Below are 24,140 nucleotides of genomic sequence, written 5' to 3' on the forward strand. Positions count from 1 at the left end.
CACACACACACAATCTGGCAATACACATTTTTTTTTTTTTCTTTATTCTTGATTAAATTGTTTCTGTTATGCCTAATTGTTTGGTTATTTTGGTTGCTGCAGGAAATTTGTCAATGCATGCAGTGTGGCTCTGGACATTAATGAGAGACTGATTAAGGAGGATCAGTATGAGTATCATGAGGGACTAAAGGCTAACTTCAAAAGCATGGTTAAAGAACTTTCTGAAATCATCCACGAGCAGGTATGTTTCATTGCTCATTTCCATTTTCTTGCAGCACAAAATTCTAGTTCTTCTTTCAACTTCTTCTAAAAAACATGTTATTAAGAATAACTCCGGCCAAACTCCATTCAAATGCTTTCTAGTTAATTTGGCTTGTTGCTTTTAGAGTTTGCTGAAAGTTTAAGATTAACTTTAAGATAAAAGTTTTAAAATCCTGGTGGCGGTGACGTCGTCTTTGTAACGGCTGATTTTTGCATTGATTAAAGCACTCATTTTCACGTATCTGGCAGTCTCAATGTGAAATGCCACTTCTCCTGAAAATGTTCACCCATCATTAATTTAGTTCCTCATTTTTTGTTTAGGTGTATAAACCACAGTAATGTATTGCCGAACTAAGTTATTTGACTATACAAGACAAAAAAGGGTTTGATTCCTTAGATGATGCTTTGATTATATTCATTATTATCGCTTATGTCAGACCATGCATTATGATGCACTTCATAAAGAAAGTTAAAGGGCAACTTTCACACTAATGGCAGTTTTTGCTTGCATTTGTTGATTGGCAAGTTTGCTTTTGGACTCCGTGTATTGGTTTTGATTGTTTTTGCAGTTGCACTACATTTATAGCAATTACAGACTGAATTAAGATAAATTTGTGGTTCTGTACTATCTATTCTCTTGTCCATGTAGACTCCAGGAAATGAGCTACTTTAACTGGGCACTTCCCTCCATAAACAAACCAAAAAACAAATTTACTTTATATCTCCTCTGGTTAGGAAATGTTATTCAAAACTTGGAGATCTCACCAGAGAATTTGTTTTTGTTGTCCTCCCCTCATGACTAGCAGTCAGTGATTGACGGACAGGTTTGTTAGGTTGGGACGGTTAAAACAAAACAGGTTTGAGCTGTTTTGGCTCGTAAACTCAGTTATGCCGGAGAGATTATACATGCTTGACTGACTTTAAGAGTGAAACATTCAAAATACTTTTTACTTGTCTTAGACTGGAAATAATGGAACTGTAGATTACCATGGTTTCCAGTTAAATGGGTCGAATTATTGATATTGAATTATTTTGTCTATATATAATGATTTACTCATCTGCCACAGTGTTTTTAAATTAAAACGATAAATCATATCAGAGCTTTTGCACCTTTGATGTAAAATGTACAACCTCTGCAATGCCACTGAAAACCAAAGTGAGAAAGAGATAAATGAATAAAAAACCTTAAAATAACCCAACTGTATAAGTGTGCACAATCACACCCTTTTATAATATATGGTTGTGTTCATTATGGACTACTTGCACTGAGCTTTGTGATGCACTTCCGTTTTAAAATAGTACAAAATGATAACAATGTCCAGGGTGCTCAAGGAGTTCAAAAAAAGTATTTGAAGGTGCTCTTTGGGATCGGAAATTAAATAGCATGTAGTAGAAGGAAATCCAAGGCACTCCTCTTAGGAATTGACAAAAAGCCTTTATTTGACTGGCTTTCATGATAGAAAATTTAAAGGACATGGGGGAATAAAACAACCCACGCGTAATGGCCTTTTAAATTTTCTATCATGAAATAGCCTGTCAGTATAGCCAGTATAGACATAAAGGCTTTTTAACAATTCCTAAGAGTGCCTTGGATTTCCTTCTACTACAGTACAAAATGATTGTTCGCAAGAAGACTTAAAAATCTGGACATTTTGTGATATTATGATGATTTCTGACTAAAGAATTTCCCAAACTAAACGGAACGTGAGGTTTTAATCCAACTAAGCCGATCTGAATCATCAAGTCACCTTTATTTATACAGCGCTTTTTACAATACAGATTGTTTCAAAGCATCTTTACAGTGATAAACAGGAAAATAATGCAACAAAGTTTGATTCGGCTGTACAGCAGATCCAGAAGAAAATATCCTCATAGTCCAGCTTAAGTAAGTTCAGTGATGGGTCATTTCTGTTGTAAAAAAAAGTTATTAGTTTAGTTCATTTATACTGTCAAACCAAAAATTATTCAGACACCAGATATCATATTTCTATAGTTCATTTATGTAAGTGAGGATAGCAAAATAAAGTAAACTGTGACATATTATACCCAAGTATTCATCATACAGTGGACTACCAGTAAATTTATACAAATTTGGGACCAAAAATTATTCAGACACTTTGATCTGACCATGTTTTGCAACTGTTTTTTTCTTTAATTGCTAATGCGACCTCTTTACACCACAGCCTGAACAAAATTAAGCTTTGCTTGGTAATTGTTTGACCTACATTGGTGTTATCTAATTGTGTACTTAAATTTAACAGCTTAAAACTGACAGCTATTCAACCTAATCCATTTGTGAGACAGTCTAACAGAAGGATGGCCAAAACCAGAGAAATATCAACTGATTTGATAACTCTGTGTTCTTGTCATATTTTATTACCATTTTCTAAACTACAGTGAATAAACTGTGATAATGGGAGAAATGTTGAAGGTGTCTGAATAAATTTTGATTTGACTGTATATATAGCCGCTCTGGAGAAAACAGTGATGTCATCGTCCAGCTCAGTTCAGTTTTCATATAATGTTGTCTATGCAGGCAAATTAATAATATTGTTGATGATATATTAAATGTCCCCAACCAAGCAAGCCTAAAGCCAAAGGCGACAAAGGTGTCATTTATCATTGTCAATCATTTTACTGCATGTAATTTACATGTTTATGCCCAAAATGGTTAATTAATTATTTCATTATTTAACATCGTTAAATTTGTTTAAGGCATGTTTTCAAATGTATTCATCCAAAGGCGTGTATTCAAATATTTGAAAAGACTGGAATAAGGGCATCAGCGCACACAAGCAATCCTTTTTATCAGTCAAATTAGTTTTAAAACGTAAAGTCAACAACAGGCACATCATATGATCGTAAGAGAAAAACACTTGATGAGAAGACGAGCACTGGACTGCTGCAGGCTAGTGGGGAAAATATGCGTTTATTATTCAGAATGCACAGTAGGAAAGGAAATATATATATAGGAAAATTTCAGCAGGTTCAAGATAATTGTGCATAATGTGAACGCAAAGGAAATGATTCATTGTTTTAATCAATTGACAGCCGTAAAACGTAGTAATAATCTGCGTTCGCTTGTATGTGAGTGCGCTGAACGCTGTTACCGGAAACTCCCCAGTTTTTAATTAAGTAATAAGTAGAATGTGGAACTAGTTGTGCAAGTTGTCCGTTAACTAGTCATCGAGCTCATGTATAATAGTAAACATCTGTCTCTGATTAACTTCGAATTAAATAATTCAAGGAGTTTGCGAAGCATCAGCCGTATCTCATTGTTGAAAGGTGTCACTCAGGTGAGGGCTACGAAAACATTTCCTAGGAATTAAATATGTTATGGAACACAGTAAAGAAGACCGTTTTTAGCAAGTTTAGGAAAGTATTGCAAAACAGTGACATTATCAAGAAAAGATCACACCTTTTAAAATTGATCAGAAAACAAAGAGAAAACTGGTCAGGGAGGTAGTCATGAGGCCTAGAGCAACAGCTCTTTCTGGGAAGTACTGGCCACTCCCTATATAAGTGAAAGTGACATGTGGAGGCCTAGTATGGTGGTAACCTATACTCAGAATTTGTCCTCTGCATTCAACCCATCCAAGTTAGTGCACACACATAGTGAACACACACATGTAATCGTGTAGAGAAGGTTTTCCCGCTGATGACAACTAAATGGACAGTGCGAAGGAATAAGTGCTTGCCTCATCAAATTGTCGGGAGGTGCTCGTAACGTAGGCGGCTCGGCTCGTAATTCCTCTCGCACAATGCGAGCCGCAACCATACGAGCATCAACGATTTCCACACGATTTCTCCTGAGAGAGGAAAAAACCTCATATTTTTATAAAGCTCATATGACTGAAGAATTCGTACCGTGCATGCCCGGCTTAAAACACATCTAAACCCGGATAAACTGCAAAAACATATATCCAGTTTCCCGAAACCATGTGGGAAAATTAGTTATGGTCTGGTGAGACAATGCTTGAACTTTTTGGCCAAAATTGTCAAAGGTATGTTTGGAGCAAAAACAACAGAACACATCAGTAAAAGAACAGATCATACCTTTAAAATTGATCAGAAAACTGGTCAGGGAGGTAGTGATGAGGCCTAGAGCAAGTACTGGCCGCTCCCTAAATAAGTGAAAGTGACATGTGGAAGCCTAATATGGTGGTAACCCATACTCAGAATTTGTCCTCTGCATTTAACCCATCCAAAATACATAAAATACATCCAAGCCCCGATAAACTGCAAAAACATATATCCAGTTTCCCGAAACCATGTGGGAAAATTATTTTTTCTGATGAGACGATGATTGAACGTTTTGGCCAAAATTGTCAACGGTATGTTTGGAGCAAAAACAACAGAACACATCAGTAAAAGTATCAGTCGATTTTGGCACAGAACCTTCCAGCATCTGCAAGAAAATTAAATTATATTCCATAATGCCGTGTCACACCGTCTGTAAACTCTTGCTCCTTTAGACGTTATCTATAGATTAGTTATCAGCCTCACAGTGGAAAATGAAGCCGTATCTTTACCGGATTAGTTCGGAATGGAAAGGTTAATCAATGAGAACTGTTTGGCCAGACAGTGGAAAAGCGGCTTATTATCTAAAACACACAATCAAATCAAGAAAAGAATGGCTTCAGCAAACAAAGATGACAGTTTTGGAATGGCCCAGCCAGAGCCCAGACCCGAGTCCTATAAAAATCTGTGGTTGATCCTGAAGAGGGCCATGACCAAGAGATCCCTCGCCGTTTAACAGATCTGGAATGTTTTTGCAAAGAGGAGTGGGAAAATATTCCCAAGTCACAATGTGCCAAGCTGATAGACTCTTGTCCAATCAGACTTCACGCTTAAAGGATTACCGGTAGTTCACCTCAAAATGAAAATTAACTAATAATTTACTCACCCGAATGTCATCCAAGATATCAATGTCTTTCTTCCCTCGGTGGAAGAGAAAAAAAGTTTGAGGAAAACATTTCTGGATTTTTCCTTCGAATAATGGACTTCAATGACAACCAAAGTTTTAAAGTCCAAAATCAATGTTTGAAAGGTCTTGTATACAAGGTCTTTCAAAGGTCTGGTCAGAAGCAACGGGTATTCATTTTGCTTTGCCTGTATATATTGAAGGACCACAAAGGACCACATTTTCAGTTAAAAATATTTACTGTTCAACTGATGAAAAAAAGTCACCTACATCTTGGATGGCCTGATGGTGAGTAAATGAACAGCAAATGTTCATTGTTGGGTGAACTATCCCTTTAACACTGTTGCGAAGACTCTCTGTTCGCTCTGGTGCAATCACAAAGCAAAATGCACACAAACATGTCCCTGCTCTGATATACAATCGCTGATGAACATCTTCGGTTTTAATGAGAACAAAATTATAAACTATACGAGGGCAGATGAGAATCAATTAAATTAAATTAAACACATAAATTACACTGTATAATGATACTATATAACCAGCAATGTCTACCCCCGCACACACACTCCTGTCCCACCCAATTTTTAAAACAAAGTTACCCCACTTTACAATGCAATGTAATCCTTAAACAGTTGTTCTGCATTTGAATTTTATGCAATGAACAGGCAGTTATCATCTCTAATACATGAGTTTACTTTTTCACACACACACACACACACACACACACACACACACACACACACACACACACACACACACACACATCCTCTTTAATACTATTATTTTAAATCCATGCTTGGAAGCACCTTTACTTTCAACACAGCACTCATGATAGCTTTCTATAAACCTTTGTTAATACATTACTTCCCCTGTTACTCAGTTGTTTAGACTAGCAGAATTGCAGCAAGCCCACAGCGGGTTCATCTATGTTTACTGAGGCATAATGTACAATCATGAATTTTAAAAAATGAACTACTACTGGAAATGAGAATGTGGTAATTTGTTGCAACATGATTTAGTCACTGGTTAAAGCAAGTCCTCAAAAGTCTAAACCAAAGTAATTGGTTGTAAAGTGCTTCTGTCTTCTTCTTTTAATGCTGCCCTTTTATTTCTTCTTCCGCTTTTAACGTGTCTCTGTTTTTCTTCCTTATGCTGCCATGTCCTCTAGATTGAGTTCTAGGTAACCGCTTTTGTTGCTAAAAGTATTTGTCGTATTTTATTTGTGCATGCACTTGCTGTATCCTATGATTGTATGATGTACTGTATAATTGTACGTGTGGGTGTGTGAGAGAGATCATTTTATCAGCTAATTAGGTGAATCCAGTCTTCAGTTACATTTTGAAATCCTCATCCTGTTCTCATCTTCCGTCGCTCAGATCTTCCAGGAGGATATGATGCGCTCCCTGCTGCAGAACTCTCTCCATGTGTTCCATGCTATCAGTGGAACCACCACCTGATCTAGAACCTGATGCTGGTTCCTGGTCGTTGTGGACTATCAGCTCTCCTCACAACTGAATGTACAAATCATGATTCCAGGCCTTCAACAAGCATCCCGTCAGAGAACAAGAATGTCAGCGCCTTTGCCACGTTTTACTTGTTGTGTACAGCTAGCACACATTTCTTTTACAATTCATTTTAAAGGAAACATTCCCGCTCTTATCGTGTGACGTGTTTGCCTCGATCTAGGCTCACATTAGCAAGCTTTTTTTAATTGTTTCAACCTTTACCCTCTGATCATTATGGAAGCTTATTTCCACCACATTAGAAAAACATCATGCTTTGGTCAATCATAATTCGGACATAAAAGGTCATAATTATGACTTAAAACGGTGAAATTAACATAAAAAGCCATAATAATGCAATAAAAAAGTCTAAATTATGGCATTAAGTACGGAGCACTTAAAGGGACATGGTGATGGAAAAAATATTTCAATGCTTTGCGCTTCTCGCAAAGAACGCGAACATTTTTGAGAGCAAACTAATTTGCTCAGGGATTGAAATATTTTTTTTCCCCTCCCATTTCATATTTTTTTACCTTTAGGGGCTCCGTATTTATAGGATACCAGTCATTATGAGATTAAAAAGTATCATATTCTCATAATTATGATTTACCAAAGCATGATTTTTGGGCTTCCATACACCATATATTCATCCATCTCTATATGACAAAAATAAAAACTTTTTTTTTTTTTGTATTCTTGGAAATATGTCTCATTTAGGTAAAATGCGGTACCAATGCTATTGCATTTTGCCTGTAAATTTTCTCTGTGTTGTACAATCTAAGTTTTTCATCCCAGTCCATTTAAATTGCAGGGATTCCACTGGGAACAAAAGTGCAGTGTAGATCACCCAGCACACCAAAGATCAAATGGACATTTCCATATCATATTGCTTATACATTTACAGTTTTACTTTCTGGAAATCTCATACTGAATGATGAAATACACACTTGTAAAATAGCCATACATGTGTCGACAGTAGAGTGTAACGCCCACATTTTCAGTGGCTTTGGATCAGGAAGTATTTTTTGGCTATTCATTTTCTCCATTTATCTTCAGGAAAAAAAATCAGTTATAAGATACAAACCCAACCAACTAGTTTCAAGGTGAATCACAACATTACAAACGTATACACTGTATATATATTTGGAAGGTACAATTTTTTATTTTTATAGTTTTTTTAATTATGTAATCAAGTCAAAAAACAATGGTACAATGAAAATTTGACTTTTAATCCTTGAATTATTCACTGAACAAAATAATGACCTTTATTGACCTTTTTGTCTACTTTGCCCTTATTTATGCTTGTTGCCTGGTGCAAACTGGTGTTGTGTAATTTGAGAGAAACATGGTTGTCTTTTTGAGAGGTCAGTGTTGCCAACTGTATGTGGTCAAATCATATCGTCACTCTTCCCTATTTTCCGTAGTAGACATCAACACAGTGGTTCCTGACTGGCTACAAGTTTGTAAGACTCAACTTAGATCATTGATGTGCATAATTTCCATCAGTAAATCAAATAGCAGCCATCTGGAGTCAAAACGACATAATATAAATATATATAGGCAAAGCTTTTTAAAATGAATGCTTACCCCAGATGGGAGAGAACTGACTTTCTGGACAGGAATGATATAATGCAGAATGTAACAGCATAGATATCAATATCCAGATATGATTCACAACCTATCTAGGGCTAATTTATTCACAAAAAATGCTGTTAATAATTATCAGACCTTTCTGCACTGAATATGCAAACTGAAAACAGAGGATATGTAGATTTATATTGTGTGTGTGTGTGTGTGTGTGTGTGTGTGTGTGTGTGTGTGTGTGTGTGTGTGTGTGTGTGTGTGTGTGTGTGTGTGTGTGTGTGTGTGTGTGTGTGTGTGTGTGTGTGTGTGTGTGTGTGTGTGTGTGTGTGTGTGTGTGTGTGTGTGTGTGTGTGTGAGAGAGAGAATGGAAACATCTACAGTATTGACATATTGTATACAGTATTTGCAAGCAGTTTTCATCTTTTAAATGTCTGTAATTACTAGTTTAGTAATGAAGTCATCTTCTAATCAACAATGGACAATGAATTTTCAGTTTTCAGAAAGAGGAGTTTGCCATTTTCAAAGATCAGTTTCATTATTTCCTTCAAGTAGTGTCAGCATATAATTTATGAATGTTTTTTTTCTCCTCTGTGGTCTAAGATAAACTAAATATTTCAACAACAAAAAAAAGTCTATGGTGATGTTTATTTTGAGCTGTTTTCCCATAACTGTGCTGCTTTATTTATTACACACACACACACACACACACACACACACACACACACACACACATACTGTGGGTAACCACAAAAAAAGAAAAGAAAAAAACATGTTTGAAAATCTGTGACCCTTGTCAGTAAAACAGGTTTCAGACCCCACGTGTTCTTTCATTTTTATCTTCCAAAGATAATTTGATACCTTTGCATTGGAAACATTAAACATTATATTGCATACGCATCTTTTAAATCCATTTCCATATAATTTATGTCCAAGATGGCACTTAACACCATTCATTTTGATGCCTGCTTTCTGAGAGACACTTTTTACATTTTATGTGTCCATAAAATATCAGGTTCAACGGTTAACTGTCATGACTAATGCATGCCACAGTCATATACCATGAAACTATATCTATGTCTAAATCAAAGACAAAATGACAGTTATGTCTTAAGCAATGAATGCTATAGGCCTACATTTCTTAATTTACATTAAGAAAATTGCTATAGGCCTACAAATGTTGTGTACAGCTGGAGAAATTACAGATGTTGATGAATAAGAGACTTTTATGTTGTGCTTCCAACATGAATAACCTCGCGTCGATGCAGAGTTTACAGTTTCAGGAATGTACAAATAACAATGGCTACTTTAAATGGTATTAACCAATTCCTTCATTTACTCCATTTCAAGCTAAATATCTTCACGATTTTAAACATTCCATCAGGATTCTTTCATTCTAACAGGAATGCATAAGTGTCCATTACATTGTGCAATCGAACGCTCCGTAAAGTTATGGTAGCAGGGTTGACTATTTAAGATGATCCCTTCCTGTCTTCTATTTGTTGATTGATTGATTGATTTAAAGCTGGAGTTCAGAGGATTTTTTGGTTAAAATCAACAAAAATCAATTATTGAGAAAGTTCGTTAAAAAAAAATCAGTTGTTCAGAACTGTCTCCTTGCCTTACCCTGAAAGTCTTTCACTTTATATTTGCATTTATTTATTTATTTATTTTGTCATATGTGGGTAGACTGATATACTGAACACTGATACAATTTACTCATTTCTAATTTTTTTATATATATATCCCGTTGCACTAGAAACCTATTTCGTCACCGTGTGTGTGTGTTTTCCTGGCAAAACCTACATATATTGCGGCTCCCACAAAGATGGCAATATCTTATCCTTGAGAGGACATGTTTTGGTCCCCATGAGGGAAACAGCTTATAAATAACACTAAGTGTTTTTTTGGAAATGTAAAAATGGGGGAAAGAATAGAATATACAGTTTGTGCAGTATAAAAATAATTTTGTCAATGCAAAGTCCCCATAAAACATGTAAACACAACGTGCGTGTGTGTGTGTGTGAGAGAGAGAGAGAGAGAGAGAGAGAGAGAGAGAGAGAGAGAGAGAGAGAGAGAGAGAGAGAGAACTTGTGTGAACAAACCGATTCTGTAATTGTTTCATTTTCTGATAAATAGTTCGACAGACACGATTCATAAAATAACTCGACATGAAGCAGATCAATCCGTAAACAGGCAATATGCCACTGTAGTTTGTACGTGATTCCAGAAGTCCTGAGTCACACACACACACACACACACTCCACCCACTTCAGTCTGACATACAGTGTCAGTCCAAGACGCTCCAGTTGCACTTCAGTTTCGAGCTCGAGAATGATGGACGTGACTTTACCTACTTTACTGTTGTTGAATTAGGCTATTATGTCGAGCACGATTACGACCACTTAAGAGTAGCCTACAGTAAAAAAAAAAGATCGTGTTTGGCTCATATCAAAACGGAACTACTGGATTTCACATCGGATTTTACACTTTTTACTCACACAGCCAATACGATGTATCGATTTTGGAATTTATCCATGATGATATGCTTCTCTGTCTCAGTCATGTACGTCGGGTCTGATAACACACCAGGTGGGTTTACTGCTGTTATGTTGTGTGTTTGTTTGGAACGCTTTTTCCCTGAAGTTTTCCTGCTATGACAGCGCGTGCGGGATATCCTGTATAATTCCCGAAACAGTGACGTCAGAGAATTTCTCGTATGAAATTGCACACTTTGAGTCGTAGTTTGTTCATTTGTTGTTCTTATTTTATATTTCTCTGTTTCCCCCCCTCTTGATCTTCTGTTGTTCCTCTGCTTAAAATCTTAGAACTCCCTCCACCGAAGAATCTTAACTTCATATGGGTAACACCTTTCAGGCTTAGTTTGACCTGGGAAAAGCCGGAGGATTTGGATCCTTACTGTAAAGTGAACTACACTGTACATGTGCGTAAATCGCAGGTGAGACACCTCTTCAAAGAAGAATTTTCCCTCGGTAGATACAGTCGTTTAGAAACTCTGTGTACTATTGCTGTACTTTTCTTTATAGCTATCGCTATGTGGTCGGAGCTTATTAATTTCGAGTGATCAGTGATATAAATTTTTTTATTATTAACATTTATTAAGTATTTTTTTAAATTGTTATTTTTTTATCATCATCATTTCATCTTTATATTTTATTTATTTATTTATATATTTATTGTTGGAGAAAGTATGTGAACATATCAGTTTATCAGTTAGTTTAATAGGTTTTTGCGACATTTTATGGTCCCCATGAGGAAAATATAAGTATGAACTTGTAATTCATAGGCTACTAACTGATGTTTTTTGAAAAATTAAAAATAAAGAAAGTTTTCTGTGATGGGTAGGGTTAGTGTAAGGGAGGAGAATGTGCAGTTCGTACAGTATAAACATCATTATGTCTATGGAAAATTCCTATAAAACATGAAAACACCTGTGTGTGACAACTATCTTTGTGAGTTTGAGGTTTAGACCATAGTAAAGCCAGGACATTTTGGCCAGTCCTCACTTTCTGAGACACCTCAAATGCATGTTTGTGGGTCAAGCAGGGCCAGAGTATGACCCATTTTCAGCCAGGGTTTTAAGACACACACACATCCTCAAGTTTTAACAGGATTATAAAGGGAAAATAACCAATAACAATGTTAAGCACACATTCTAGTTTCAATCTTAGGCACAGCTGAAAAATACTGCACATACAAAATTAAAAAGTGAAACAAATTAAAATGAATATTAGACAGCAATGGCTTAGAATATGCTCATCTATGTCATGATAACACTGCTGTATAAAAACCTTGATATTGTCTTGATGGCTTTTTTATTTTGGAAGGGAGGACTGATTGCCTCACAAAAATGTTCACTTATTTACTTTAGTTAATTCTAAAAAAATTCCATTATTTTGACAGGGGAAAAAACAACAAACAAGAAAGAACACATATAAACCTAGCGCCTAAACTTTTATTTTGCAACTATTATCTGTCAGCAATTAAACTGCAGGCGGACTGAATGAAAAAGCAAATTCACTCTCATGTCTCAGGTGGCGCTTATGCCAAGTTCACACTGCACGATTTTCGAAGTAGTCAGGTCACTGTTCTTTTTTCACTGCATTACTATCTGGGGTAATATTCAGTTGCTGCTGTGTGCACACTGCACGATGGATCTGCGACAGGTGGTTTCACACTGCATGACTTTACAAAAGAAAGAATCGCCACACAACTTCTGTCTGGTCCGCAAACTACGTTTCACAACCAAACACGCGAGAAGTGATAAGGAAATAACGTAAGTTCTTGCTCGCGACTGAAATTGTTATTAAAAATTATAGCCTGCAAGAAGCTTGCGATCCAAATTGCCTGTGGAGAATTGCCGCGAAAAGGAGAAAAAAAACAGATTATGCAGGAGGAAATGGTTGGGGAGACGAGGGAAGCAGGGATTGTGTGTTCTGCAAAGAGAGTTGGGGGTAGGCCTAAATAAATAATTTTGCATTGTGCTGCTGTTCAAGCAAATGTTTGTGCTTGGTTTCTGTTTTATATAATTGTAAATACCCTAGTGAAAAAAGTATACTTTATTGTATTTGAAATACATTCCATTTTTCAATAGTAGGCCTACATTGCAAATAACAAAAATGATACTATCTTTAAATATATTAAAAGTATATTAGCATCATGCTTTGACCTATTTTTTTTTTTACTATTTATACAACTTTTAACCTTTAAAATAATTGTACTTTAGTATATTTTCTAAAAAAATATATATTTTTTAAAAAATTTGAAGTGAAAATTTTGTTTATTTTTTAAAAGTGTATTTTGCACTTTATTAAAAATATATTTTAGGTATATTTTAACTTTTTGCTGGAAATGATCATTGTAACAATGGAAGTATACTTTCAAAATACATTATTGTGTACAGTGGTATTTTGTTAAAAGTAGGCTATAGCTAAGTTTTATATATCTAATAATTTGTTATTGAAGACAAAATATGCAATTTGTAGTATTTTGTAGTTTAATTTGTGTAATTTGTAGTTGATCCTGATAAGCGCTCATTGTCACCGATATAAACAAGATGGCTTTCTTAATAGGCTACTTGAGGGGGTTTGGCTTCACGACGGCTTTGTTTCCAGGTGGACCGTTAAAGAACGCGACCCACACGTCTCCCGGAAACTCTATAGAATTCAACCAGTCAAATGACGACTTTGAAACTCCTGAAGTGCTTCCCATTTTGTGTGCCTTATGCCAGTGTTGCCAAGTCCACAGTTTTCCCCACAGAATTGGGCTACTTTTAAGTTGTTGCCGCGGGTAAAAAAAAAATCCTGCGGTTTAATTTCCATCCCCACACTGAGAAAAACAATAAGTAGAATTTACTCAATTTTTATAAGGCAAGTTTTTGCACTGATATTTTTCTAGTAAATTTCACATTTATGGAAATTAAGTAAATCTACTTAACTAAGCTGAGTAAAATTAACAAAGCGAAAAAGTACATATAACTTAGCCTGTTAAATTATATTGAGTAATTTTTACTTACAAATCTGATGTAATTAATATAATTAAGTAAAACCATTTGATATTTTAAATACATTTTACTTGTTTTATGCAGTGCTGGTAATTATTTTAAATTAAATGTTACTCTTATAATGTGACAAAATAATACAGTGACAATGTGCAGTTTAGAGTAATTTATTAAGAAATAAGCATCTACAGAAAAGGTCACTTTGGGCACACAATTCAGCATGTTCGGTCTATCTCTTTGTCCTTCTCAACCGGTTTACAGCAACGAAGGCACAAAGGACTGAATGCATTTGAGAAATATCCTGATATTAAGAAAAGAGAAAAAATAAACAATAATCAGTAAACAGCAAATACTTTTAAATTAAAAGTTAATAAATTTTCATTCACATTATTCATTTCACTCATGCCAAATCATATCAAACACATCCTGCATGACCTTACTCTCCTAGCCATTTCTTCACATTAATGCACACAGCATGCAGATAAATGTATTTATCATGGCTACGAATTAGGAATTTGAGAGTAACATGCCTAAATTACTAATTTTTCACTCGTCTTGATTTAAATAAGGAAGCTAATTATTGTTATTTACAACGTGATCATTTAATAGATAGTATGCACGATTTAGTAAATGGGAATTAATTATATTGTGCACGATGAGGGAACGAAAACCTGCTCACTTTTATGGTGTGTTCACACCGAACGCGAATAGAGCTTCAAATACGCGTCTATCGCGTCTAGTTAGACGCTTGAACATTCGCTCGAGTTCAAATTTTTCAACTTGCGTGGAAGACATTCGCGGCAAACACGTCGCCCAAATCGCGATGCCCGGCGCGAATGATGCGTCTATTCGCGTCTTTGCATTGACTTTGTATTTAATCTACTCGCGCAAATAATTAAATTTGCGTTCGGTGTGAACACACCGATAGGCCTATTGTTAATTCGTAGCCACGATATTTGTCATCTATAAAGGTAATTGCACACAAAATAACAAATATTAAATGAAAAGATCATGATTTCAGTAACATATTCATGGTATTTAGGCGTAATTTACTTGTGTAAAACGTAAAGTTTAAAACTGAGGAAAAAATAGGCCTATGGCTAACGCGTCGAAAGCTAACGAAGCTAACTAGTCATTAAGAACATTAAACTTTTCAAATGTATAGAATTAAGTGATGAAAACACAATGGTTGATCGTAGTTACATTTACTGAATAAATTACATCTAAAAATCCATAATATACTGCAGTTTTTAACTGTTGCTTACCTAAGAGCAGATGGAGTGGAGATTGGAAATCCAAATCGCTCAATGATCGTGGGTTTTCTTCTTTCCGCGCATGCGCAGATTCCTTTCTTTAGTGACGTACATTTTACTTGATTTTTTTTAAATTTGCTTCAAGTACTTAATTAATGCGCGTAAATATGCCACAGAGTCAGAAGTCAAATTTACTTGTCTTTTGGATTTATAATATTTACAAGTAAAAATTGAGTATATACTTAGGATTTACTTAATATTCTAAAGGTTTCATTTTTACAAAATTATTCTTAGCAAAGATACATGATTTTTCCTGTTTTATTTACTTTGCCATAAAATCATTTTTTACAGTGCATAAATACTTTGGTGCTCCAGCACCCCAAAACACACACTTTGCCACTTTTGGCACCAACATATCCCCATACTGCTAAGTTTTCAGTGCACATCCGAGAAAGACCCAGGAAAACATGGCTGTCAGCTCTGAATCTGATTCAGCATAAGCACACACACTATTACAGTAGGAACTCATCATCCTCTTTTCCAGAGCGAAACTCTGATGCAGCAATCGACATCTGCCCTCAGCTGGAGCTGCTAGGTTCCCCTATTATTATTATTTTTTTTAATCCAGCAATCCAATCCAGAAGCTGCACAGCTTGTGGTGCGCTAGAGGGGAGGGGTCCTAGGGGGTTGGGTTTCCACGAAGGAGAAGCTCTCCAAAGCTACCGGTATTCTACTGAAGCAGACCTCTCCTGGTGGCCACCAGGGAGGGCACTACAACGGAGAATAGACAAGAGGACGGCGAACCTAGAGTAACGAGTGAGCGCTGGGTTGCCGTTGTCATAGATATACATAATAAAGGCTAGATGTCTACGGCAGAGTCTCTGTCGTCATCACCGCCGGCCATCTTGTTACAGGCAAGCTTTCTAGCGGGCTCGATCTGTGACCTGCTCGAACACAAATACACTTATCTCGCTGAAATCTTGACGGATTTACAAACGGTTAGGTTTCTTACAAACGTTATTAACGTGGCTATAATTCTGGATGCTTGGAACATGTTGAAATTGCAGCTTTTCTTTTCGAAAAACGACTTTACGTGCAGTATAGTTGTGTATCAAGGCTGAGACCACAATCGAGCTGTTCAATTATATAGGTTTTACTGACACCAGTAACGATTTTATGACAACTAATATTTTGTCTAAATTACAATCTTTGTGGTTGTAGTTATTAGCTGGCTAATAACAAGGAGCTGTGAGTGCAGCATTTCTTTATGTAACGTTACACTGCCGTTCAAGTTTGGGATCGGTACGATTTTTAATGTTTTTAAAAGAAGACACTTATGCTCACCAATGCTGTATTTATTTAATTAAAAATACAACAAACAACATTGATATTGTGTAATATTATTACAATTTAAAATAACTTTTTTCGATTTTAATATTTTTTTAAATGTAATTTCCTGTGATCACAGCTGAATTTTCAGCATCATTACTCCAGTCTTCAGTGTCACATGATCCTTCAGAAATCATTCTAATATGATGATTTGCTGCTCAAGAAACATTTATGATTATTATCAATGTTGAAAACAGTTGTGTACCATTTTATTTTAGGATTCTTTGATGAACAGAAAGTTAAAAACAACAGCATTTATTTGAAATAGAATCTTGGGGGGAGTTGGAGCCAGTTTTTTATGCCTTTTAATTAAAACAGACATTTCCTGAAATATATTTTACACATTTTATACAACCGTCTTATGTCTTGGTGCATAGTGAAGAGGAAATTTATTTGAAAGTGTTTGTAAAGGAATTTATTTACCTGTTGGGAAAGGAATGAGGGAAGGCTTTCATGAGAAACAAGTGACTCATCTTTACTCAGTATTGGGTAATGCACAAACGCAGCAACGCAAAATGAACACAAGTACAAACATGCTGTATTTTACGGCAGTAATAATAATACTAAAATCCACTTTCACCAACAGGACTGTTCTTCCAAAGAAGCTATGACTAAGTCCTTTAGAGTCTCAACTCTGAGCCATAAAGTGAATGTCTCCAATGAGAATGGACTGTGTATCAGTGTTTCAACATACCCTGAGAACTGTGGAGGCAGAGACCATAGTCCATCGACGGACATTATCTTACCTCCACCTCCAGGTACTCGCCACGATAGCCAACTCTTTTAATCATTCAATCTTGATACATTAGCAGTGGACTCAATTATGATAATGAGCGAATATTTATTAGTTTATTCAGTCTTAGGTGCTTTAGGTAGCTAAATTGGTTAATGTTTATCTTACCTTACAGTATCTATGGTATCCTGTTTTTAAAATTAATGGATGTTGGAACATCCCATTATTAATTAATTTATATTTTGGAATTAATGGATACAGATTGCAGAATTCATTTTACCAAAGAAGAAAGTCACAAGATGAATAGTTTATTTACAAAATATGAATGGGTTTGGAATGACATGAGGGTGAATAAATGATGACAGAATTAAAAATTTTGGGTTAACTATCCCTTCAAGTCTATAATCTATTTAAGTCATATTCACTCTAAACTGTATGAAAATTAGCGTTTCCTGGTCTTTATTTGAGAAAAGGGGATCCACAACCAGTGCATTATTATTGTCGCATGTTCTATTTACTATCTTTAAATTAAATTATGTGATGTGATATAGACTGTATTTTGCTCCGTAAAAAATCCCCTTATTGGTCGACCACAAATAGGGTGAATAGCAGCACATTTTACTTCTATCGTTAGCTCTTCAGGTTTTTAGGAATAATGCCATCTGTTATACATCAGGGAACTCAACCATTAAGATTCACCTCTTCCATAATCCACAGATGAAAACCATATTCCAAATGTTCCTCTATTGCAATCTAATCTTGATTTGAAATTTGCACGTTTATTTCAGTGAGGCTGGTGACAGACAGAAGCTACGAATATTCCCACAGCAGGATGAAGTGCACTTGGAAACCTGTTGATGATGTCCAAGACCTCAGTTTTTATTACTGGTATGTCATTTTTCTGTTTGTCTTACCATTGTTTTTTTTTTTTTTTTTTTTTGCATTTCATTTCTCATTTAAGTTCCTTGCATCCATGAATTGGTTGTTAACTTGCGTGTTTCAGGCTACCTTGGAATGAGTCAATAATAAAGTGTATACCTGATGAGACGATGAAGGTGGGAGGATGTATCATACATAATGAGCAACTCCGCCACACAATGGAAATATACTATCTGTTCAATGGGACTCGCAATGGTGTATCTGTAAGCAACACGTTCGAGGATGAACGTCCAGCACAATACAGTAAATATGCACCTTTTCACAGAATTGGCTACTCTATTATGGCACATTAATCATGGTTTTCACCTGAACGCCCACCTGGAGGGCAAAACAAGGCTTTCCTCCATTGCTGCAAATGCTTTATATGATGAACAGATTGAATTTAGGCTTTTATATTAATAGTCCACTTTATTTACATGAATACACTACCGTTCCATTTGGGGTCTGCAATATTAATTTAATGTTTTTGAAAGAAGTCTCTTCTGCTCACCAAGGCTGCATGGACTGTATTTAATGAAAAATACAGTGAAATATTATTACAATTTAAAAGACCTGTATCTTTAGAAAACCAGAAAGCTGAATTTTCAGCATCATTCCTCCAGTCTTCCTCGTCACAGGATCCTTCAGAAATCATACTTTTCATACATACGTCACTATTGTGTTGTTTCATATTTTTGTGGAAACCTCATACTGACCCCAAACCTTTGAACGGTAGTGTGTGTAGGGTTAAAACAAGGGTTTACTCCATTGCCTGCAAGATATTTTTCACTAATGTAATAAGACAGTGATATTAAAAGACTCAATTCAAGAGGCACTTTATTGATGATGCATACTATGCACTGGCAAGCAGATGAACCCAGAATATAAACGTGAAACATTTCTCATTATACTTTTTTCGTAAGATAATTGTTATCAAGAAAACACTCATCCATTTAGCGTATTGCGTTCATGTTCTATCTGCTCACCTATATAATATGCATCATCAATAAGTGATCTTTTAATATCACTGTTTTAGTACATTATGGGACTTTAAGTGTTTTTCACATGAAGTGTTTCACAATGTCCTGCTGTTTTTTAGCGATTGAAAATCTGCGGCAGGTGCTCCAAATGGATCACACATGTTCCCAAAGCTGTTGTTCACATATTTTACTTTTTCTTCTTTTGAGAGATCTAAATATTCAGGTCCGTGCTGCAGTTTTATGGATGTTTTGCCCTCCAGGTCTTCGCGCCTGTCACACGACTGAAAACGAGAATATCGAGAGTTGTCATTTTCACAACAGCAAACTATTTTTAACATTGATCACGTTGATGTGTGGTGCTACATTGAGTGCAACCTTTATTTGAATCTGCAATAACTGCATTAGAGAATATGAGCTACTTTTTTCCAGTTTTTCTAATGTCAGTTGCTTGCTTCTCTGTTTGCTTAAATAGACAGACATACACATAGACTAATGAATAGTCTCTTTTTCTTTTTGGGCGTATTTTGCAGTCAAACTAAACAAACCTCAACTGACAATCCATGAAGTCGGGGAGGAGCTCCACTTTGAAACGCATGAATCAGATTCAGAAGAGTTTGCAAAGGACTGCTACATTTACCAGTACACATACAGCAAGTGCAATGAGGTAAACCCTGTTCTGTACTTTTAATAATACAGGATCAGATTCTCTCCATTCTCACTACAACTTTCAATACAAAAACTCCTCTGATGCTTACGACTATAGCAGAAATGGAAAATGAAAGTGTTTATTTAAACAATGCAGTACATGCAGAGTCACATTTCAAGCATTATTTCAGCAGAGCTATTATTGCGCCATGTTGTGGAGCACATAATGTCATGTTAAACAATTTATTTTTTTGGATCTTATATATTTTTGTTGTGTTTACAGAATTTAAGAGCAAACGGCACTATGAAATTAGAAGTGCAGTATGACCCCGCCTGCAAGTACAGAGCCAGTGTGCAGGTCCTCTTTGCAGGCGTTTGTGGTTCAGGGAAGAGTGATCCGAGTGACGAGGTGGAATATGGTACGTCTGGACCTAGTCTCATAATCAACAATGATCATCACTCTTTGTTTAGATTGTCAGTTTTAAAGGGATAGTTCACCCAAAAATGAAAATTCTGTCATTAATTACCTAACATTTTGTCATGTCGTTCCAAACCCGTAAGACTGTCGTTCATCTTCGGAACACAAATGAAGATGTTTTTGATGAAATCCGAGAGATTTCTGTCCCTCCATTGACAGCTACAGATCTACCACTTTGACGCTTCAAAAAGTTCAGAAAGAGATCATAAAACTAATTCATGTGAAATTGAGCAGTTTACTCCAAATTTTCTGAAGAGACTTGATCGCTTTATGTGATGGACAGATTTAATTTAGGCTTTCACGTTTTTATATTAATAGTCCACTTTATTTACATGAATAAACTACCGTTTCGTTTGGGGTCTGCGAAATTAATTTAATGTTTTTGAAAGAAGTCACCAAGGCTGAATGTACTGTATTTAATCAAAAACACAGTAAAATATTATTACAATTTAAAAAACCTGTATCTTCAGAAAACCAGAAAGCTGAATTTTCCTCATCTTCAGTGTCACAGGATCCTTCAGAAATCATACTTTTCATACATACTTTACTGTTGTGTTGTTTCATGTTTTGGTGGAAACCTTGTACTGACCCCAAACCTTTGAACAGTTGTGTGTGTGTAGGGTTACTTGCTTCACATCCTGCACATGAAATGTGGTTTCCTCTGGTCTTTGACAAAAGAACTTGAATGTATTTCTTTGTGTTCTCATAGGGGAGAACCGTGACCCGAACTTGCCTGCGTTGCTGGCTGTCATTATAATCCCGCTCATAGTTTCCTGTTGCCTGTTAGTCTCTCTTGTGCTGCTCAAAAGGTGATGAATATTTGATTTGAATTGTTCTGCTCTTTGATTTGAAAATATCAAATATGAAACAATATTATCGCATATTATGATTATCATGTTTTAAGAACTGTATATACAATGATTACTGAGGCCTGAAATGAACTGAAATTCTAACTTGTTTCTCTTACTTTAGACATAAAAACATCATATTCCCAAAAATCCCACAGCCAACACTTTTATTTAAGGACATGTTCAACAACATCACAGAGGATCAACAGGTAAATTGTGTAGCCAGCCATTCATTTGTTTAAAACCTCTCAGATTTACAAAAAAATATTGGTTGCATTTTGTTTTACAGTACATGCACGTATGTGTACTTTCAGTGTACTTATGCAATAAATTACTGGTTAATATAAGGTCAATTACATGGGTTAAGTTTAGGTTTAGGGCTAGCAGGACTGTAAGATTAAGTGCTACCAAAATATAATTATTATTATTATATTAATATTCTGGGTTCAATCTCTTCCATCACCAGAATCCTGCAACTGTCAGACTGTTTTTCCCCACTGAAGAAACCGTAGAAACCAGGATAACTCTTGAACTTCAAACACTATCCACGAAAAATGTGCAACAAACAAGCCAAAATCACCATTTCTGGTGACTGTAAATATCCAGTAAATCAGGATGGACTCAGGGTGCACTCAAAACCTACACTGACTGGACAATGTCTATGTAAGGAAGACCAAACTCCTGCTGTATGTTTCATCTGTTAATGAATAATGAATCCAGGCTACACCTCCCTTGTTTTAAATGGACTTCGACCCCATTTATTACGCATTTTGCTGTGTGTTGCCAGTAAATTGCTCTTCCTCAGACAGCAGTGACTTGTTATCGATGAATGTATTGTGAAGATAAGAAAAGCAATCAACTGACTTTACTGTGACGGGATGGTTGGATCGGATTGCCTTGTATATGGAGCCAGCGGTTTATCCAGAGGCCAGCGGATGACATAAGTATCAACACCATTAATATAGCTCGATAGAAATACACTCCAAAAATATTCATGGAACGTGAACTTTTTGCACACCTTTTCTGAACTTTTCCATGCTTGTTTTTATAGCTGCATTTATGGGCTCATGGGTGTTTTTGCACGGTTTACAATCTAAACATAAAGCTACAAAAAGAATTGTGTATATATATTATTTTTATAATAACTTTATATATATATATATATATATATATATATATATATATATATATAAATGTGTGTGTGTGTGTATAAATAAATGTCATTTTCTATACACTGAATTGTTTCATGTATTTTAAAATGTGGTTTACTGTATACAGAAAACAAATTGCTTCTGACTCTGGGTATATACTGTATGTTGTGTACTTTGGCTGGTGACTAAACAATAGGGATATAGACAAAATAACGGATACAGAAACACATAAACATTCAGATATTAGAAATAAATAAGTTTATAATTTAGCATTTCCTTTTTTCATATCGGTCTCATATCAAGTTTAAGGGAACATGGTGTGATTAAATTAAAGGGAACATGGTGTGGCATCTTTAAAAATCATTTAATTATTTGACGAAGGCAAAAAAGAAAAAGAAAAAATACATTATACACGTGTATTTTTTTCTTTTATTTTTTTACAGTAGTGAGTGACCGTGGTAAGTCTAATAGTAAGTACTATTTTTTTAGGGAAATAATTATAACCGTGATAAATATGTGTATATTTGAATTTAAAGGCTTAAAAAGTAAATGTTTTTTTAAGGTACATAAAGTCCGCCATGTCGGCTCATAGCTGCAGATTAGTTGCGCTAGAGCGCCCTCTACTGGCTGTCCGTGGAGAACCAAAATGGCGGCAGTGGTCCTGATGCTGCTGGATGCTGATGAAGGCATTCTCTGTTCAGTGTGTCTCTAAAGCCGGTCCGATCGACTTTTATTGGCTCGGTCTCTGTGGCGCAATGGAATAGCGCGCTGGACTTCTAATCCAGAGGCTCCGGGTTCGAGTCCCGGCAGAGATGCAGTGCAGGTCTCGGATGGGGCATATTAATTGCTTTTATTGTGGCTTTTGTGCACATAAACGATACGAGTGTAATAGTTTAAAGCAGCTTCCTGTCTATGTGCGTTGACCAAAAGCATGCAGAATAAGGTAATAAATGTAAAACCGAGATTAATTGATTTTACATGGACTGATTAATTGAATAAAAATCACTATTCAATCACTGTAAAATTACATGCATCAAATGTTGCAAAAATTGCTAAGATTTGCTAAATAATAATAACAACAAAAAATATCTCTTTGTCATATGTACACACAGGTTAACATAATGATAACAGCGATTTAAGGTGATCTTAAGTGAAATTGCTTTTTAATTTAATGGCCATATATTAACATTAATATACTAATATTATTATTATTATTCCTATTATTATAAAGCACATTTCAATACAACCAAGGTTGCCTAAAGTGCTGTACATCAATAATAATAGTTAAATATATATATATAATTCTATAAAAAATATTCTAACACCTAATATTTCTTCACTCAATCCATTCACAAAATGTGCATGTAATGCCTTTATTCTAATCCCATAACACATTTCTCATAATGCCATGTTATTAATTTTATTTGAAAGAATTGTAATACATTAAAAAAAACATGTTTTTCTTTGTGTGTTGTGTTTGTTGAGACAGAGGTATATACAAGGTTTAAATTGAATTATTTTAATTGGCCCATTGCCCGTTTTTTAATATGCATTAAGTAGCCAAGTTCAAGCACCAGATCTGGGTTATTTTTATGGCCAAAAAAGTATCTTGCATTGAGGTTTGATTGGGTATAAGAAGTCTATAATGATAACATTATCATACAGTCCAATCTCATGGCAATTTGGTCACTAGTCCAAATTCTGCCCACTAGTTGAGTTTCTGTCCAGCAGATGGCAGAGCAAACAAAGATATGTAGACGTTCAGAAAACGTTAAGTCTGAAAGTGATCACGAAAATTAACTCAGGGTTTCATATTTGACAGTCCACCGATCTTAAAATCCTTTTACTGCCAAACTCCAATTGCATCCATAGACAAGTTTAAATGAATGCGTTCCTATATTTTCCATCTTTAGTGGCATATTATCCAATGAGCTAATGTATGCTGTCAACATTTTG

General features: G+C 35.5%; 2 protein-coding genes and 1 non-coding gene across 9 annotated transcripts in view; all 3 read left to right on the top strand.

Moving 5' to 3' along the window:
• dock11 (dedicator of cytokinesis 11) overlaps positions 1 to 7,959 on the top strand; it is a 104,070-nt gene extending 96,111 nt beyond the window's left edge. For all 7 annotated transcript variants that reach the window (XM_077227816.1, XM_077227819.1, XM_077227817.1 and 4 more), the window contains 2 exons: positions 103 to 241; positions 6,562 to 7,959. In XM_077227816.1, the coding sequence (XP_077083931.1) occupies positions 103 to 241; positions 6,562 to 6,642 (220 nt within the window). In that variant the 3' untranslated portion in view covers positions 6,643 to 7,959. The remainder of the gene's footprint in view (positions 1 to 102; positions 242 to 6,561) is intronic.
• Positions 7,960 to 10,581: 2,622 nt separating this feature from the next.
• On the top strand, positions 10,582 to 22,147 carry il13ra1 (interleukin 13 receptor, alpha 1). The gene is made up of 10 exons (XM_077227765.1): positions 10,582 to 10,860; positions 11,097 to 11,227; positions 17,018 to 17,189; positions 17,953 to 18,052; positions 18,168 to 18,346; positions 19,593 to 19,726; positions 19,991 to 20,126; positions 20,895 to 20,994; positions 21,158 to 21,242; positions 21,500 to 22,147. The coding sequence occupies exons 1-10, from the start codon at positions 10,782 to 10,784 to the stop codon at positions 21,623 to 21,625; spliced, it is 1,242 nt and encodes a 413-aa protein (XP_077083880.1). The 5' UTR covers positions 10,582 to 10,781; the 3' UTR covers positions 21,626 to 22,147.
• A 778-nt stretch (positions 22,148 to 22,925) lies between these two features.
• Positions 22,926 to 22,999, top strand: trnar-ucu (transfer RNA arginine (anticodon UCU)). The gene has a single exon. It is a non-coding gene; the product is annotated as a tRNA-Arg (tRNA).
• Positions 23,000 to 24,140: the final 1,141 nt, after the last annotated feature.

This window comes from Siphateles boraxobius, unplaced genomic scaffold (assembly GCF_051911475.1).
Source record: "Siphateles boraxobius isolate OS27281-9 unplaced genomic scaffold, OSU_SipBor_1 130, whole genome shotgun sequence".
Classification (NCBI taxonomy): domain Eukaryota; kingdom Metazoa; phylum Chordata; class Actinopteri; order Cypriniformes; family Leuciscidae; genus Siphateles; species Siphateles boraxobius.